General features: G+C 39.2%; 3 protein-coding genes across 3 annotated transcripts; 2 read left to right on the plus strand and 1 right to left on the minus strand.

Annotated features, from left to right (window-relative positions):
- Nucleotides 1–629: 629 nt before the first annotated feature.
- On the plus strand, nt 630–1,215 carry LOC131306947 (uncharacterized). Its single transcript, XM_058333377.1, has 2 exons — nt 630–854; nt 910–1,215. Exons 1-2 carry the CDS (start codon nt 630–632, stop codon nt 1,213–1,215), a joined length of 531 nt encoding a protein of 176 aa, XP_058189360.1.
- Nucleotides 1,216–8,519: 7,304 nt separating this feature from the next.
- On the plus strand, nt 8,520–9,201 carry LOC131308612 (uncharacterized). Its single transcript, XM_058335570.1, has 2 exons — nt 8,520–8,743; nt 8,820–9,201. The coding sequence occupies exons 1-2, from the start codon at nt 8,603–8,605 to the stop codon at nt 9,138–9,140; spliced, it is 462 nt and encodes a 153-aa protein (XP_058191553.1). The 5' UTR covers nt 8,520–8,602; the 3' UTR covers nt 9,141–9,201.
- An 815-nt stretch (nt 9,202–10,016) lies between these two features.
- LOC131306948 (protein FAR1-RELATED SEQUENCE 5-like) lies at nt 10,017–13,167 on the minus strand. Its single transcript, XM_058333379.1, has 5 exons — nt 13,154–13,167; nt 12,734–12,817; nt 10,439–12,640; nt 10,249–10,340; nt 10,017–10,129 (listed from the first exon to the last, which is right to left on the minus strand). Exons 1-5 carry the CDS (start codon nt 13,165–13,167, stop codon nt 10,017–10,019), a joined length of 2,505 nt encoding a protein of 834 aa, XP_058189362.1.
- Nucleotides 13,168–19,536: the final 6,369 nt, after the last annotated feature.

Here is a 19,536-nt window from a genome sequence, read left to right on the forward strand (position 1 = left end):
GTAAAGATTATCGGGGATTCAAACCTTGTAATCAATCACTTGGCGGGAACGTTCAAATGCTATAGTGAGGACTTGACTCCTTATTATATGGCAGCAGTGCAATTAATTCAAAATTTTGATAATGTAACTGTCAAACACGTTACAAGGAGTATGAACACTGAAGCCAACAGTTTGGCTCAGGCCTCAACAGATCTGAAGCTAACTCCAGAAACAATCCACAAGATCATCACAGTCCAAAAGAGGTTGTTACCTTCTGTTAGAAGAAGAGGTCTAAGACTGGAGGTATTTACTTCTGACTTCACAGGTGAGGAATCAGATGATGAACCAGAGAACGATTAGCGTACACCTATTATTTCTTTCCTCAAGAGGCCCCATCATAGAACCTTTAGGAAGGTAAGGAGAAAGGCTATGAGCTATATCCTCGTGGGCGATGAATTATACAAGAAAAGCTTTGAGGATGATTTACTTTTAAGGTGTTTAGGGCACCCCGAGGCCATAAGGGTCATGAGTGAAGTCCATGAAGGAATCTGTGGAGCTCATCAATCAAGGATAAAGATGAGATGGCTAATCAGAAGGTATGGATACTATTGGCCAACCATTTTAGAGGATTGCATTCGTTTTTCTAAAGGATGTCAACCATGCCAAGCTCAGGCCCAATCCAGCATGTTCCTGCAGCTAATTATCATGCTGTGGTCAAACCTTGGCCATTTAGAGGTTGGGCCATTGACGTAATTGGAAAAATTTATCCGCCCTCTTCAGGAAATCATACTTACATCTTGGTAACCACAGACTATTTTACTAAGTGGGTAGAAGCAGTGCCATTAAAGTCTGTGGATCAACAAGAAGTAATCAAGGTGATCAAGGAAAGAATCATCCATAGGTTTGGACTATCTGAACACTTGGTTGCAGATAGGGGTACAATATTTATGGGAGAAAGGGAATGGCCAAGCCGAGTCCACTAATAGGACTTTGGTCAATATTATAGAGAAAATGGTGGAAAATAATCCAAGGGCTTGGCACGAGTTACTCTCTGAGGCCTTGTGGGCCTACAGAACTTCAAAGAAGGAAGCTACCAATATAACCCCTTATATGTTGGTATATGGACATGATCCAGTCCTACCAATGGAAGTGGCGGTGAAATCAGCAAGGATAGCATATCAACATGGCCTCACTCCTGCAGATTATACTCAGGCTATGTTGGTAGAACTCGAATAATTAGATGAAGTTAGACTCGCAGCCCTTGACCACATGTTGGTCCAGAAGAGAAGAGTTGCTAGGTCTTATGACAAACGTGTAAGGAGAAAGAGCTTTACTGAGGGTGACTTAGTTTGGAAGGCAGTCTTCCCCTTAGGGGAAAAGAACCCAAGATATGGCAAGTGGTCTCCAACCTGGGAAGGACCTTACCAGATTGCTCAAGTCCTTAGAGGTAATGTCTATCTTCTTATGGACCTAAATGGCGGTTTATTTAAGCATTTGACAAATGGAAAGTACTTAAAACATCATTATCCTACTATGTGGGAAATGAAAGATTTTGGAGAAAATATTGTTAATAAACCATAGAGGGATCTACCAACAGGGCCTGAACGAAGGCCATGATACCTGTCATGCAAAATTCATAAAGGCCTCAAGTTCAGGCCACATATCATCAAATCAAACCAGTACCCTAAGCCAGTTAAAGGAAAGTTCCAGGCCAAGCATAAAAGGAACAAAGTTAAAGTTATTACAGGCCCAAATCGAAAGAAGGAGTAAGTTTTGAGATCAAGACCTACAGGAGGCCTTCAAGGCTGTTCTTGAGCTTTCCCCAGGAGGTATCAAAGTTAGGAAGCTGGACTTCAAGTGTTTCCCGCTGCCCACAGAGACTTGGAACTTCTTCGACTAGGAGATTCAACTTCATCTTCTGACTTTTTGACCCAGCCTTCAGCTCATCATGATGCTTGGTCAGCTTCTTGGATTCAATCTGAAGTCCGTCCAGTCGACCTTCAGCTTCTGCCAGTTTAGTCTTGAGGTCCTGGATTTCATTGGAAGTTGCAGTAATGTTAGCTTTATTGGCCTTGACGTCTTCTTTCAGTTGGTTCCATTCAGTGCTGAACTTAGTTAGCTCCATATCAACCACGTCTAGTTCAGCCAACTTAGCGTTTATCTTGCTAAGTTCATGTGTGGAAGAGTCGTGGGATTTGATCATGTTGGGGAATTCCTTTTGAAAGTACTGGAGGGAGGTCTCCTCTGTTTCCAAGGCTTTAGCCTTCACCAGCACGTCCATGGCTTTCTTGATGTTTGAGGCTTTGGCGGGATGCACGGCTGCCTTAAAGCTTTGAAGAAGGGCCATCCTGAGGGCTGTTTTGGCCTCGTTAACTTCTTCTGGAGTAAACTCAGACTGAGAAGTTGAGTCGAGACCACTACCTGAAGTACCGGATGTGGCTGCCTTTAACAGATCTTGGGCAAATTTGAACAGAGAATCCAGGTCTTCATCTTTATCTTCCTCTACCATATTGACAAGCTCAGGCTCAACAGGAGGATTGATTGATGGAACAGACTGGGTGATTGGAGATCTATGTTTCTCTGGAGTCCTCGAGGATGCCTCGTGCTCAGGTTCTTGATCGGACAGGTCGAGTTTCTTCTCTTCTACCTCTACTTCTTCTTCAAAGTAATCATCAAGTTCCTAGGGATCGAAAACAAGGGGGAGTTGATGATAATACGGAGCCATAAACATTGGGGATTTCATGTCACAGTATATCCTTACGATTGGGTTATGTTCAGTGGCAGACACGGTGTTCTCAGAATCGATTGGTGTCGAAACTTTCTTTCTCAACTTCTTCTTGGAGAGAGCCGATTCTGCTTGCCCTTCTTCACCAATGGAGGTGGCCTGTAAGAAAGAAGGTTAGTAGAACATTTAAATAGAGGATAAGAGGAAGAGCCAAGGAAAGCTCAGACCTTGCCCGAAGGATCGGTTTCGGGAGAACTGGTCTTAGCACTACTTCTTGTTCTACCAACAACTACTGTTTCAGAGGCCTACAAAAGAGATAAAGGCATGATTGCCTTATTCTGAAGGAACAGGCAAGGGGCCAAAAAGTTCATACTTTTGGCCATTGTCTCTTGGTTGTGGTCTTCACCCTTTTGGACCTCTGAGCAGGAGGATTCACAGAGGCATCCTTTGGTTCATCTTCTGAACCTGTCAGCAAGGGAAGAAATTAATCTAGATCTTGGGAGGCTTAGAGAAATTAACGCGTTTAGGAACTCCAGTAGGGTGCGACAGAATATTCATGAGAACATCTAGATGGGAGTGGAAAAATGCATCTTAGTGTAACCTCCTCACCAGCTATCAAATTTTGCTCTCTTATCGGTACGCTCAACATAAGGCTGAAGGGCAAAGGTCTTTCTGAGCTCAGGAAGGGCATTTCTAACTTCTTCCAGGTCCCTGGGCTGGATCACGGGCCTATCAGTGAAGTCCTCATTTAAGGACTGGTATGGAGGCACAGGGGTGAGTTGACACAGTCCAAACTGCCTGGCGAATTGGGTTGCATTGTAATACTCGACTCCACATTTATAATTTGTTGGAGTAAAAGCCATTCCATACATAAGGTCTCTGGAGATCAAGAAACTGGTCCAGACCTCCTTGTGATCATCATAGTCATCTCCAAAGTCTGACGCACCTCTTTTTAACCACCAAGGCACGGTATCTCTCACAAAGGGCATCCAATTTTTTCCCATACTCACGAGTTCGTGATAGAAAAACTTAAAGTAGACACTGAAGGCATGTCTAGGGCCACGAGTATCAACATAGTGAAGTCCATAACAGGTATTTTCTGAGTTCTTGTTCATGGGCGGGACGAGTTTGGGGAAATAGGACCACAACCACAGGGTGATGATCCACAGTGGACCGAGAGCAAAAATAAACTTGTTACTTATCAACTCTTTCATTCCACGATAAAGATGTGCCAAGATTAGAGGGCCTAGTGGTAGCTTCTGCCCCGAAGCTAGGGCATAGGCTAGATCTATGAAGTCTTTGGTAACCCTATTGGCAGAGACACAAAACACAAATTTGTTCAACCAGTAAAGAAGGAAAGCGACGTGTTCACCATCCTCAACAGGACCCTTTTAGGCATAATGATTGATGAAAGGGGAGAACGACAAGGGCTCCTTGTACTCAAAGTAGGGGGTTTTTTGGGACAGAAAATAGTTGGCTTCAATCCCGTGAGGACGGAGGCCTGTTAGAAAAGCAATATCCTAAAGAGTGGGACTCATAAGGCCTACCTTGAAGTGAAAAGAGTTGGTGGTAACTGACCAAAATTGAGAAGCAGCAAGAAATAGGTTCTTGTCCATGTCGATCAAGGATCTACTGAGCAGGATGGCGTCCCGGATCCCTATCTGTCTCCACAAATCCCCTTTCACCTCCAGCATTCGGTCAAGCCACTCCACGTATTTGGCGTCAGGTCTGTGCCAGAGTCGACTGGGAATATCCGTAGAAAAGCGAGTCCAATCGAGACATGGAGACTCGAATGGAAGGGTTTCTTCTGCCAGAGGATACATCGGGGCAAGTTGGGAAGGAAACCCTAGCTGGAAGGCTGCGCCAAGACCGACTCGATTAGCGTTAGCAATTACCAAAGTGTCGTTAGTGATTGCTATGTGTTCGTCGGCCAAGATCTTTCGAATCTGTACGGCGAGGCTGTTAGGGTTTGGAGGCAGTGTGTGGGCTTTATGAGTGGCCGTTTCTGTTAAGGATTAGAAACACAGGCGAAAGCGATGAAGGTCTAGAGTTTTTTCTAGGTCAAGTTTGTACAAGAAAATAAGAAGTAGAGAGAGAATGAAAGGTTAAGAATGAATTTTAAATGGAAGATGGTGCAGGATTTCAGGGGCGCCACGGTCTCTTCTCTCTCTCTTTCTCTTTGATCATGATTGAAGAATTAACCCAAGCGTGGGACTCTTGACTGACCCGAGGAAGTCCTGGCGGTTCAAAAGACTGCATGACAGCCAATGCAAGGCCTGGGGCGTCGACACGTGTCTCCTAGGCCTAAAAAGCTGATGATTGCTATTGCCGATAGGACTCCTCAGTGGGGTTTCTATCTTGGAAGTTGTTGGAATTTGGTTCAATTTAAGTGGGGAGTCCAAATCCAATTAAGAGATATACTTCGGAATTCGAAAAGTTGTTAGGCTTATTATGGCCTGATTATCTTTTTAAGTGTAAACATTTGAATTTTTGAAAAATTCTTAGGCTAAATAAGCCTGATTATTTTTTCAAATCTAGCGATAAGGACTCGTCCGGTTACCAAAAACTGTACTATGTCCTAATTTACAAGCCTAGATCTTGAACAAGATCAAGGTATTGGGGGGCATTGTTTACATCCGTTTTTGGCACCCAGTCCTGGGCAAGAGTTGAAAGGCCATTTAATTATCTTTTAATTAAATTGGGCCAAAAAATAAAGATGTATTGGGTTAGAATTAATGGGCCAAGGATAATTGGGCCTAATTAATTTTAGTTTGATTTGGGCTCGAGTTTGAGAGTCGTGGGTTTATTTGCAAAAAGAATTCAGTCGGCCCATGACTTATTTAAATTCGATAGGTGTTTTTATGGGTTGAATACATTAGAACACCATTTAATTTGATTAAGTGACCCATTATCCAGGAGACCTACGGAAAAAGGGATGAGGTGGCCCACTACTTGGCCATTACCCACGGAAATAGGGAGTGCAAGAGAAATACATGGCCCATTATTCTCTCAACTACCCATGATCAAGAATTAACATGTGGGTAATTAGTTTTTCACTTCCAGCAAACCTCCCACGATGGAAAAAGCACATGTGCATACATCCCACAATCGTTGCATCATGGAGAGAGAATCGGGAGACATGGGACACGTGTCATCACGAGAAAAGGACAACAAGCTCATTGCATGCAGAAAATTCGAAGACTCTTGGCCTATAAATACTAGAAGATAAGAAGAAAAAAGGGTTCCCACACCAATCAAGCTCAACGCTTAAAAAATCAAAGCCTTCCCAGTGAAGCAATTATCTCACTTCCCTCTCATTTACTCAACTACTTCTCCAAGTAGTTCGAGTTTTCTATCTCTCTTGTACCCCAACTTTATTATTACGATATAATAAAGTTATTCATATCTCTCTTGTATCCCCGACCTTATTATTACGATATAATAAAGTCATTCTACGGTTCTACTTCTTTTCCTACACGGTTAGAAAATTATTAAGTTATCGCTCGTAGAGGCAAAACCATGAACCAACACTGTAATCCAGCCCTTAGGTTTGCAGCACTATCGCCCTCACGGTGAAAAAGTCAGAAAATGGACGCTCAGCCCTTTACGTTAGACGCGACAAGTCTTGGCACGCCCGCTTAGTTCTTGAGCCATTTCGGAGCCGAACAGGACGGTTCAAGGAACACCCAAAAAAACACCCCAAATTTCAATCTCATAGTTTCCGATCAAATTTTGATGATCCGAACCGTGCAATGTGTGCAGAATATGATTTTAAGGGTGCTCGCGAGAAATTAGCAAAAAAAATGACCGAAAAAGGCTTGATTTGAGTAGTTTTTATTTGAATCATTCAATAAAAAAACTGTTCGAAACTGTTCAGATCAAGCCCTTCCTGATCATTTTTTTGCTGATTTCTCATGGGTACCCTTAAAATCACGTTCTGATCACATTGAGCGGCTCGGATCATCAAAATTTGATCGGAAACTATGAGGCATTTTTTTAAGTGTTTTTTTTTTTGTATCTCCAGAACCGCCCCGTGTATATATATATATATATATACACTCAGGTTCATATAAGGGATCCCTTAAATTAGGTTTCGTGCGGGACTTTCATCTCAGCCGTTGGATCTAATCCAACGGCTGGCGTTTTAAAGAAGGGATTCGCGGGTAATAGCCGGGCGGGTCACGGGTAAAGTTAACACGCGGGTCATTCCGCCACTGCATCAGATCCTTCTTTCCCCTTTTTTCATTTTGATACGCAGAAGAGAGAGAGAGAAGCGAGACAGGCGATTTGAAACCAGACGACGACCAGACGATTTCAAAGCCAGACGACGACGAAGAAGAAGAACACCACGCAAGGTCTCTCTCGATCTCTCATTCTCTCTCCCTCTGTCTCTCTCTCGTTCCGTACAGAACCGTAAACCCTAACCCCTTGTGTTCGAACACAGGAGAACGAAGAACGATTTTGATCCAACGACGAAGTCAGACGACGACGAAGAAGAAGAACACCTCAAGGTCTCTCTCTCTCTCTCTCTCTCTCTCTCTCTCTCTCTGCTCTAGATTTATGGCTTTTAGGGCTTTGCTTGATTTGAAGGGTTAGGGTTGTTGCTCCAAAAATTGTGCTTTATTTTTAAGCTGGTTTAGTGTTGAATTTTTGTTTTGCTTGATTTGAGTCTTGAATAAATCTTGAGTATGCTGAAAATTTCGTGGGTTATGGTAATCTGTCTTTTGGGAGCCCTTCTGCTAGGAATCAATTTTTGATGTATTCATAAACGTTAAAGTACGTTTCAATACGAAGATTTTGGTACCAAGATCATGAAAAACCGATAATCACACAATTAGTTATGAATTTTTGTATACCGGCTGTTTCCTGAATGTGCGAATCTGTGCGTGGTTGTCTTCTTTTACCTTTCTGGGCATGATGAACATTATGGGTGGCTTTGGGTATGCTGAAAATTTCGTGGGTTATGGTAATCTGTCTTTTGGGAGCCCTTCTGCTAGGAATCAATTTTTGATGTATTCATAAACGTTAAAGTACGTTTCAATACGAACATTTTGGTACCAAGATCATGAAAAACCGATAATCACAGAATTAGTTATGAATTTTTGTATACCGGCTGTTTCCCGGATGTGCAAATCTGTGCGTGGCTGTCTTCTTTTACCTTTCTGGGCATGATGAACATTATGGGTGGATTTGGGTATGCTGAAAATTTCGTGGGTTTTGGTAATCTGTCTTTTGGGAGCCCTTCTACTATGAATCAATTTTTTATGTCTTCATAACAGTTAAAGTACGTTTCAATACGAACATTTTGGTACCAAGATCATGAAAAACCGATAACCACAGAGCCAGGATATAGGTTCGGAGTTGGCGTTGTTTAACAGGAGTTCACTTCTAATATTGTATATTTTTAGTGTAACTATGAAGAGAAACATTAAGTGTAAAGTTAAGCCTGGTAAGTGCCTAATCCAGTAGAGTAAAATAAACTCCTTGTGAAACTGGGGAGGCCCGGGGTACCCCCAACTAGCCCTGCACGTGGTTCTGCTTTTCAGATATCGGCTTTGGTTTGTGTGTTGTTATATTCATATGTATAGTATTCTGCTTTTGCCCCTTTTGTCTTGAATAGTTATGGGTAATTTTATCGTTTGTGTAGATAATGTGTTTTCCTTTTCAGAAGAAATGTGATAGATTATACATTTGGCCTGGGGTACCCCCATTTCTTTGTTTCATGGCCATGTTCAATGGTTGTCCAACATGGATGAATTGAGGAAGTAATTACCATGTTCAATAAATTTTGTGTGTCTGGAAGAAAAAGAAAACAGGTGTATAGATGCACGACAGTAGAGATTGGTATCTTGTAGCTGACCGGTTACTAAATCAAATATTTGCTTTTGCAGTACAAAGATGTCCACTTCATCTTCTTCTTCCCATTTCAATAGCATAAGTGAAGGCCCTCCTTGCAAATGTGGAATACCATCACCTATAAGAACTGCAAACACAGAGGCTAATCGGGGAAGAAGATTCCTAGGTTGTGCAAACTATAAGGTAATATTTTGTTTTTCTTATTTATTATTTATTCCGTTCATTAGAAACTGATGGCCTTTTTTTGAAAATTATCCAGTTACCTAATAATGGATGTGGTTTCTTCTATTGGATTGACCCTGAAAAAGACACGGAAAAACAAATGTTGGAAGTTGACAACAAGAATATGGAGAGAAAAATTTCGGATTTGAGACGAGATAATCAAGTTTTGAGCAAGGAGGTGGATGAACTTACAAGAGAGAATGAGAAGCTGGGAAAGAAATTACAAGAAGCTGAAGCTAAATTGTTTGACTACAAAACAAAGTGTTTTATTATGTTATTAGTTTTATGCATTGTTGTGTGGTTCATGAAGAACACTGAAACTGTTCCGAACACGAGGAATATGAAATACTTGCCTTAGTTGTTGATTTGCTTTTGGCCTAACCCAGTAACTTCTGACTATTTTGGGATTCGGTTTGATGGATGAAACGCATTTAAGGAAATATTTAGCACTCTTTTGCTTTCAGTGACCAAGTGTAGGAGTATGACATAAGTAATGGAATTATAAAGTAAACTGTGTTATTTACAAGTAAAATGATAGTTGAACTTTTATTTGTGGCTGTTTGGTACATGAGTGTGTGTGTGTTGGTTTGCTTCCGTGTGTGTGTGTTGGTTTGCTTCCGTGTAGAATCACGCAAAAGTCTCAGATGATGCCTGGCGGGCCGGTGGGCATTCGTGCACTCAATTGTCAGCAATGGGTGATTGGGTGAAGCGGGCATCTCAATCCAGTATCGTAAAATGATTTACGGCTATCACAAGCGCAAGTCATTTTACGCCTTATGATGGAAATCATTTTACACCCAAAATTGTTTTACTTGTTATTTATCTAACCAAACAAAGTAAAATGGTTAAAATATTTTCTGCAAAAATATTTTACGTCAAAACAAACAGAGCCATATTGTGAGGGATGCTGCCATAAAATATCACTGTGTCAAGGGAGTATGGAGCAAAGATTTCTGATGACCAAAGAGGCATATTAAAAACTTCTTACGACCAAAGAAATTTAAAAAAAAAGAATACTCAGGTTGTAGTGCGTACAAAATTAGATCTGATACAAATCAAATTAACACCAGACAACCCTTACAAAAAAGAACACCTGAGTTCCAATTATCAACTACATTACTTAGAACAGAAGCAGAAATTCGTAGTCAATAAGATTTCGAATGTTCAAATTACTACAAATGTTGGAACACACAAGCTGGCCACAATCAAACTACTACGTCAAACTACTACACCATTACATTAACCAAGCCCAATTATAAGACAAAAAAAAGGTCACAAGTCCCGTTAACTCAAGATCTTCCAAGTCATCACAACCTTTGTATCTCCATATTGCCTTGCCATTTCCATCTCCGTAACCACAAACCCATGTAGTTTCTGAAACACAAATAAAATTAGCATTCAAACCATGCATAGTCATTGTCGATGTCTATTTCGAGTGCGTATTTGACATAAAAAAAAACACTTACATTCTTCATCAAAGTCGTCGTCGTCGTCGCCGTCGTCGTCGTCGCCGTCGCCGTCGCCGTCGCCGTCGTCCAACCTAACATCTTGCGAAGAGCTAAGGCAAAAAAAAAATAAAAATAACCAATTAAATTAAAAGGCCACTATGAAACGATTTAAATTTATAAATGAACATATTTAAATGCATCCACCTACATGTTGAGAAGTTTTGGACAATTTCTTTTGTCATGCGACTGTCCCGTTAACCCACAACCATTACATTTTCTACTTTTCTTCACGGTCTTCTCTTTTCCTCCTTTCAATCGCTTACCACAACCCTTTGCCCTAACTTTAAGTGGTTCTTTAAAACAATATTGGCTGCCGAGAGAAACAGGCACTTGGGTATGATTCGTTGAACTACCATTGTAAGCACTCCTCATTAAAGCAATTTCCTTCTTCGCAAGTGATAGGTGCTTGGATACCACTTCAGTTCCTTCTTCATCTATTACACCGTATTCAATCACATCATGAGCTTGTTCAAACAGACCTTTTCGCCTCACGAAAATCGAATGGTCACATATTTGTTTCACAGCACTGCCCAAGTCATCCATAACTCTGCCCGCTTTTGCTGTTTTAGTCCACCTCTGCAAAATGTACTCCGTAGGGAGTTCCCTAATCTGCATTCTAGAGAAGCACGCCAACATGTGGCGACATGGAATTCCATCGAATTCAAACATCTTACAACTGCAAGTCACATGGTTCGATAACTTGTCTACCGAAACCTTACGACCTCTCGAATTTTCCATTTCTTCCCTTTGAACTTCCCACACACATCGATGTTCATCCTCATGTGTAAGCGTAAGCACATAGGCACCAATTTGAAATATTTCCTCCTGAAATTTCTTAAATATAGCTAGTGTGTATATTTCACTCATTCTCTTTTCCATCAAATACGAGGTTTTCAAGATTGGCTTCTCATTTACATCCTTGTGATCCAAATCCAATTCATTATGTCGTAGACGTGAAAGTGCACTATTGAACCGTGTCACAAAATCCAACATTGAATTATCCAAAGACACATACCTCTTGAAGAATGAATGAGAAATTTCAGCTCTTTGACTACTTGTCATGTGAGCGGAGAAAATGTGTTTCGTAAATGCTGGCACCCATCTCTCACGAATTTCGTACTTGCCCTGCAACCATTCATTGTTGGACAGCATAGATTTTCCGACAAGATCTACCCATATTGCTTCAAACTCTTCGGGGCTCTCGGAATTCCAAATACATTTTTTGAACTCCTCATAATATTGTTTATATGCCAATGCACCTATCTTTTCAGAAAATTTACTAACAATGTGCCAAATGCAATATCTATGAAACGTAGTTGGAAGAACACAAGCAATTGCTTTGGTCATTGCTAGATCTTGATCAGTAATGATGATTTTGGGCGGGGGTCCAGGCATCGCTTTCAAGAATTCCTTCAAAAGCCACTCAAAGGAATCACTTGATTCGTCGCTTAAGAATGCACACCCAAAAAGCGTTGTTTGCCCATGGTGATTAACCCCTAATAGAGGTGCAAATATCAAACAATATTTGTTTGTGTTGTATGTTGTATCGAACACCACCACGTCCCCAAAATATTGGTATAACTTCCTAGAGGTTGCATCGGCCCAAAAACAATGAGTCATTCTATCTTCATCATCTCTCTCGAATGTAAACATAAAACCGGGATTCTTTGCTTTTTTCCTCTCAAAATGCTCGTACAACATGTTGGCGTCATGTCCACCAACAAATGCCTTCTTATCCCTCCCATAGTTGTAAAGGTCTCGTCGTGTAAATCCAACATTTTCAAAACCCCCGGCTTGCACCTCAAAAAAACTCATTTGTTGACAGGGTGGCACATTTGCAGCTGAAAGTTGTTGTGATAATGATTTTTGTGCATCCGACACTCGACGGTGAGATTTCAACAAATGCACCTTCTTTGGCGTCGTAAGTTCGTGGTTATGCACCTCAACAAATTGTTTCACAACAAACCCTTCACCTAACCGATTTTTCACGACTGACAGTTTTGCACGACAACCCTCTCTAGTTAAACCCCGACGCCGATTATTGGCTTTAGAATTTTTCCTCACCCCTTCTTTGAAACAAACATACTCCTTCCTAATGGTTTCCTTGTTCTTATTCGTCTTGCTAGAAAAGATTCGCAAACTAAAACCAGCTTCCTTAGCGTAATTGTTGTAAAACTTGAAAACCTTGTCTAAGTTATCAAATTGTTGTCCAATTTTTGGTATCAATTCGGCTTTCACTTGAGGAGTTAAAAGTCGTTGGGTAGAATTACCAGACTCCACACACGGTTGAGATGGTGACGGTGAGGATGGTGATGGTGAGACTAGTGGTATATCATCCAAAGATAGCATTCTACACACCAAAAGACAACAATAGCTATTTAGGTAACTACACTAGAAAAACAACGTTCTACACTATTTGTCTACACCAGAGAAAGAGATATACCTTTGAGGTGGTGGTTGAAACATAGGGGTTTCATTGACGCTAGAAATTTCTTCATGTTCCATTTCTGGTTCAAACATATAAGATCTGTACAAGAGTGCAAGATTCATATTCAGTAAACTACTATGCCTATTCCATAGCTAGTGGGCATAGTTTACGATTTATAAGCAACAAAAAATAGCCTAGTCATCCCTACATGTCAAATTGGTGAAGTTAATCATTTACCTTAGACTATATCCACTTAAACAACGTGAATTCAAGGATGGAAACAAGTAAAATTGATTGAAAAAGCATAACTCTTCCGCCCTAGTCGACCAACCCCGCTTTAGAAATTCACCAAAATTGTATACTTAACCGAACCGAATCACTTGATTCCAACGCCAATCCCTTCTTAACTTAAATATGCAGCTCCTGTCAGCATACCCAAATCCACCCATAATGTTCATCATGCCCAGAAAGGTAAAAGAAGACAGCCACGCACAGATTTGCACATCCAGGAAACAGCCGGTATACAAAAATTCATAACTAATTCTGTGATTATCGGTTTTTCATGATCTTGGTACCAAAATGTTCGTATTGAAACGTACTTTAACTGTTATGAAGACATAAAAAATTGATTCATAGTAGAAGGGCTCCCAAAAGACAGATTACCAAAACCCACGAAATTTTCAGCATACCCAAATCCACCCATAATGTTCATCATGCCCAGAAAGGTAAAAGAAGACAGCCACGCACAGATTTGCACATCCGGGAAACAGCCGGTATACAAAAATTCATAACTAATTCTGTGATTATCGGTTTTTCATGATCTTGGTACCAAAATGTTCGTATTGAAACGTACTTTAACGTTTATGAATACATCAAAAATTGATTCCTAGCAGAAGGGCTCCCAAAAGACAGATTACCATAACCCACGAAATTTTCAGCATACCCAAAGCCACCCATAATGTTCATCATGCCCAGAAAGGTAAAAGAAGACAACCACGCACAGATTCGCACATTCAGGAAACAGCCGGTATACAAAAATTCATAACTAATTGTGTGATTATCGGTTTTTCATGATCTTGGTACCAAAATCTTCGTATTGAAACGTACTTTAACGTTTATGAATACATCAAAAATTGATTCCTAGCAGAAGGGCTCCCAAAAGACAGATTACCATAACCCACGAAATTTTCAGCATACTCAAGATTTATTCAAGACTCAAATCAAGCAAAACAAAAATTCAACACTAAACCAGCTTAAAAATAAAGCACAATTTTTGGAGCAACAACCCTAACCCTTCAAATCAAGCAAAGCCCTAAAAGCCATAAATCTAGAGCAGAGAGAGAGAGAGAGAGAGAGAGAGAGAGAGACCTTGAGGTGTTCTTCTTCTTCGTCGTCGTCTGACTTCGTCGTTGGATCAAAATCGTTCTTCGTTCTCCTGTGTTCGAACACAAGGGGTTAGGGTTTACGGTTCTGTACGGAACGAGAGAGAGACAGAGGGAGAGAGAATGAGAGATCGAGAGAGACCTTGCGTGGTGTTCTTCTTCTTCGTCGTCGTCTGGCTTTGAAATCGTCTGGTCGTCGTCTGGTTTCAAATCGCCTGTCTCGCTTCTCTCTCTCTCTTCTGCGTATCAAAATGAAAAAAGGGGAAAGAAGGATCTGATGCAGTGGCGGAATGACCCGCGTGTTAACTTTACCCGTGACCCGCCCGGCTATTACCCGCGAATCCCTTCTTTAAAACGCCAGCCGTTGGATTAGATCCAACGGCTGAGATGAAAGTCCCGCACGAAACCTAATTTAAGGGATCCCTTATATGAACCTGAGTGTATATATATATATATATATATATATATATATATATATATATAGACACCTAAAAAACACCTCATAGTTTTCGATCAAATTTTAATGATTCAAGTCACTCAATATGATTAGAATGTGATTTTAAGGATACTCGCAAAAAATAAAAATAAAAATAAAAAGACCGGGAAGGGCTTAATTTGAGCAATTTTTAGCTTAGATTTATAAACGGTTCAATTAAAAACTGCTCAAAACAAGCACTTTTCAGTCATATTTTTTGCTATTTTCTTGCGGGCACCCTTAAAATCGCATTCTGCACATATTGAACGGTTCAGATCATAAAAATTTGATCGAAAACTATGAGATTGAGATTTGGGATATTTTTTTAGGTGTTTAATTGGTTGTTTGTAGAATTGCCCCAATATATATATACGGGACGGTTCCGAGGGCACTTAAAAAAATCACCCCAAGTTCCTAATCGAATTTTGATGATCCGAGCCGCTCAATGTAATCAGAACGTAATTTTAAGGGTGCCCGCGAGAAATCAGCAAAAAAAATGACTGGGAAGGTCTTCATCTGAACAATTTTTTTATTGAACTTTATTGATTGGTTCAATAAAAAACTGCTCAAATCAAGCCCTTCCCGGTTAGTTTTTTTGCCAGTTTCTAGCGGGCACTCTTAAAATCATGTTCTGAACACATTGAGCGGCTCGGATTATCAAAATTTGATCGGAAACTATGAGATTAAGATTTGGAGGGTTTTTTTAAGTGTTCTCAGAACCGCCCCGGTATATATATATATATATATATATATATATATATACACACGCTAATTTTCAGGTCCACTCGCCAGGATTTTCTTATGGTCCGGATTTTCCCTTTCTCGATCAATTTGCGATGATTCGAGCCGCTCAATGTGTTCAGAACGTGATTTTAAGGGTACCCGCGAGAAATCAGCAAAAAAAAATGATCGAAAAGGGCTTGATTCGAGCAGTTTTTTACTGAACCGTTCAGTAAAAAACTGCTTGGATCAAGCCCTTCCTGATCATTTTTTTTGCTGATTTCTCGCGGGTACCCTTAAAATCACGTTCTGATCACTTTGAGCGGCTCGGATCATCGAAATTCGATCGAGAAATGCGAGATCCGGACGATCCGGACCGTAAGGCGTTCGGACCTGAAAAGAACTATATATATATATATATATATATATATACACTAGCGAATGCCCGTGATTGAAGGCACGGCATAACATATTTTGAAGACAACTAAAGCTACGGGTCAAGCAATGAGCAAAGAGAGCATGTTGAAAAAAATAGATAGGAAAAAAGTAAAATATGGTATATTTTTGTTGTTGCAAAACATCTCGAAGACACGTAACCTTTGTACTGAAAAAATAAAACAAAGTAAATATAAATCAAATATATAAAGTCAGATTAAGCAATACAATTGAGTAAATAGTTCTTACATTTTCTGCAAGTTACCGTCGAGCTGCATAAGAAAATGAAGAATTTACCGAATGCATAGAAAACAATTAATTTGATTATTACGACCAAGGTATAAAATGAAACGGTTCAACTCACATGGCCATAGACGCTTAAATTGTCCATGATTAATTAAAATCCCAAAAAGTTATCTGAAATTTGAAAGAGAGCGATAGTCAAAAGTTATCATGGGAATAACAATAGAAAACATTTTAAAGATATATATAGACTTCCATAATATTAAATGAGTGACAAAAAAAAAAAAAAAAAGAACACAAAACTCCAGTTTGCGGTGTGTTTGGTTAACATCATAATATTTTCATCGATGTATATATGGCAACGTTTAAAAGAGTGTCAATAACAACACATGTTCTAATGAAACAAAGTTTATAAAAATGGGTTTACAATTACTCTATGTATTAATCGTGCAAAAAAATGTTGTTTTGACAACTATCAAGGAAAAAAAGAATAAGGCGTTAATTAGTTTTGCACTCTTTCTTTTCCTATGTCGGTAGATATTAAAAGATATTAAAAAAAAATGCCCCCAGCCTCAAGTAAACACCCCAATTGCTTACAATTTTTAGTAAACATGTCTCTCATCGTTCTCTTCTCTGTCATTTTGATTTTAGACTTTCTAGACATTTAGAGCCGGATTCAAAACCATTCCTATCTCCTTAATTTTAGGGTGTAAATATGGCCGATCTTCTTGTTCTCTTGTACAGTAATACAAATCTTAAGAATTTAGGATTCTGAAAATAAGGAATGGATATGTTAAATCTTTATTTTTGCATCTATGTCTATAAACATTAAAAAACGCTGTGGTGTTAGCAAAATGAGAAGCACAGTCTACCAATTCTTAAGTCGTTCTATATTTATGAATATAAAAAAATCCGTATCAATCTATATCTATGAACATAAAAAAAATCTGTATTGTTAGCAAACGTATTGTTAAAAAATTTGATTAAACATGAAAATCTATAATAATCACCAACAAAACTCCAAACCACAAAAATATTAATAGGACCACTCATCACTTTCCCTCTTTTTTCAATACGTTTGACGCAAACTCAAGCATATATGGCATCAAAATATCAAGAATGGTATTCCGTTCACGTACAGAGCCTTAATCTTCATATAATAGCGAAGGGCTATAATTCCGTTCTCATAACGTCTTTGTTTTTTTAAACTATAGAGAAGGGGATTTAGCTCCGTGCATTAGAGCTGGAAAAACTGTTGAAGCAGAAGAACAAAAGATTACCTCACTATTGGTGTCTTGGTGATGTCTGTAATGGTCCTTATGGTTCAGCATCAAAAGTTGAAATAAAAAATCATCATTAAATTACAAGTTGGAATTAAAAACTAATATTAACACATTGTATCGTGCCGATTAAAAAAGAACACATTATATCGTCTTTCCTTTACCTATACGGTAACTTTTTTTGCTTACCGCTTAACAACGGTGGAAAATGGTGTAGATATCTATGTGTGTCTCTGTGTATGAAAGAGATAGAGAGAGAGAGGGGGGAAATCCACAGCTGTAATTGCGATTGTAAAATTTTATAATAAACCCCACGAAATCACAGTTGTGATTGTGATACCTAAACTAAAAAGGAAATTAAAAAATTTTAGTAATTGGCAGCCGTGATTGTGATTGTGATTGCCGCTTAACAACCGTGATTTTTTTCCTCTTTGCAATTCATTACGTGATTGGGGGTTCATTCTTTTCAAACATACTTGCTATATATTTCCCAATTAATGTGATAATCAATAGAAGTTTAAATGTCAATATTTGGTAAACATGGTAAAAAATTAAATCCTTGAATTGTAGGAATCAATCTCAGGGATTCTTTTTTTTTTTATTAGCCGATTACCAAAATGGGATGATGATAACCCTTGAACAACAAACGGTCTAGATTTATAGAGGGGATAAATCTGAGCGTTGGTTGTCTTTTGAATTCAAACACACACACACATATATATATATATACACAATTATTTTCAAATGAGGATGTTCTTATTTTAATTAAAATAAGGACTTCTCCATTTCTCTAATTTCCTGTTTGAATTTTGATGATCCGAACCGCTCAATGTGTTTAGAACGTGATTTTAAGAGTACCCTCGAGGAATCAGCAAAAAAATGACCGGGAAGGGCTTCATCCGAGCAGTTTTTATTTGAACCGTTCGATAAAAAACAAACAAAAACTGCTCGGATGAAGCCTTTCCGGTCATTTTTTTGGCTGATTTCTCACGAGTACCCTTAAAATAACGTTCTGAACACATTGAGCGGCTTGAATCATCGAAATTCTATCGGAAAATTGAGGTCCTTATTTTATTAAGTTAAGGTGGTCCTTAGGAGAAGGAGACTATATAGATATATATATATATATATATATATATATATATATATAGAGGAATTTTCAAGTGAGGGATCCCTCATTTTGTTAAAATGAGGGACTTTCATTTTCCGATCAAATTTTGAAAATCCGAACCGTTCAATGTGTGTAGAACGTAATTTTAAGGGTCCTCGCGAGAAATCAGCAAAAAAAATGACCGGGAAGGGCGTCATCCGAGCAGTTTTTTTTGAACCGTTCAATGAAAACTGCTCGGATGAAGCTCTTCCCGGTCATTTTTTTTGCTGATTTCTCACGGAGACTCTTAAAATCACGTTCTGATCACTTTGAGCGGTTCGGATCATCGAAATTCAATCGGGAAGGGGAGTTCCGCATTTTAATAAAATGAGGGATCTCTCACCAGAACCCCTCTCTCTCTCTCTCTCTCTCTCTCTCTCTCTATATATATATATATATACACACACACACACACACACACACACACTAATTTTCAGGTCCACTCGTCTGGATTTTCTTATAGTCCGGATCACGCGAGAAATCAGCAAAAAAAATGATCGGAAATGGCTTGATCCGAGCAATTTTTTATTGAACCGTTCAATAAAAAACTGTTCGGATCAAGTCCTTCCCGTTCATTTTTTTGCTAATTTCTCGCGGGTACCCTTAAAATCACGTTCTGATCACTTTGAGTGGCTCGGATTATCGAAATTCGATCGAAAAATTATATATATATATATATATATATATATATATATATATCCCCTATTAATAAAAGAGAGCTAAATGGTTTGGGAATTTTTGGTTCGATTTTTCCAATTAGGCCCACGGAGTGGACAGGTTGTAGGTTTGTGCTCGGGGGTATTTATGTCAAAGGGCACGAATGAATGCTGTTTTACCAGATGGAGCCACGTGCCTCACATCTTCAACATCGGAACGATCCAGTTTTTTTCCTCTCCCTCTCTCTTCCTCCCTCTTCGTCGCTATTCATCTGGATTCTAAGCAAGTACACTAAACGGGCAAAAATATATTTTTTGCTATTTTACTTAAGAGAAATATAAAAAATAATCTACATCAAATGAGCGAAAAAGAAGAGTTAAAATACATTTGAATAGTTGTTATCTATTTTTACCTATGCACTATTCATATTCATTTCTTTCTTTATTATTTTTTTCTCTCTTTCCTCCCTCTTTCTC

The sequence above is a fragment of the Rhododendron vialii genome, chromosome 11a, assembly GCF_030253575.1.
Source record: "Rhododendron vialii isolate Sample 1 chromosome 11a, ASM3025357v1".
In the NCBI taxonomy this organism is placed as follows: Eukaryota; Viridiplantae; Streptophyta; class Magnoliopsida; order Ericales; family Ericaceae; genus Rhododendron; species Rhododendron vialii.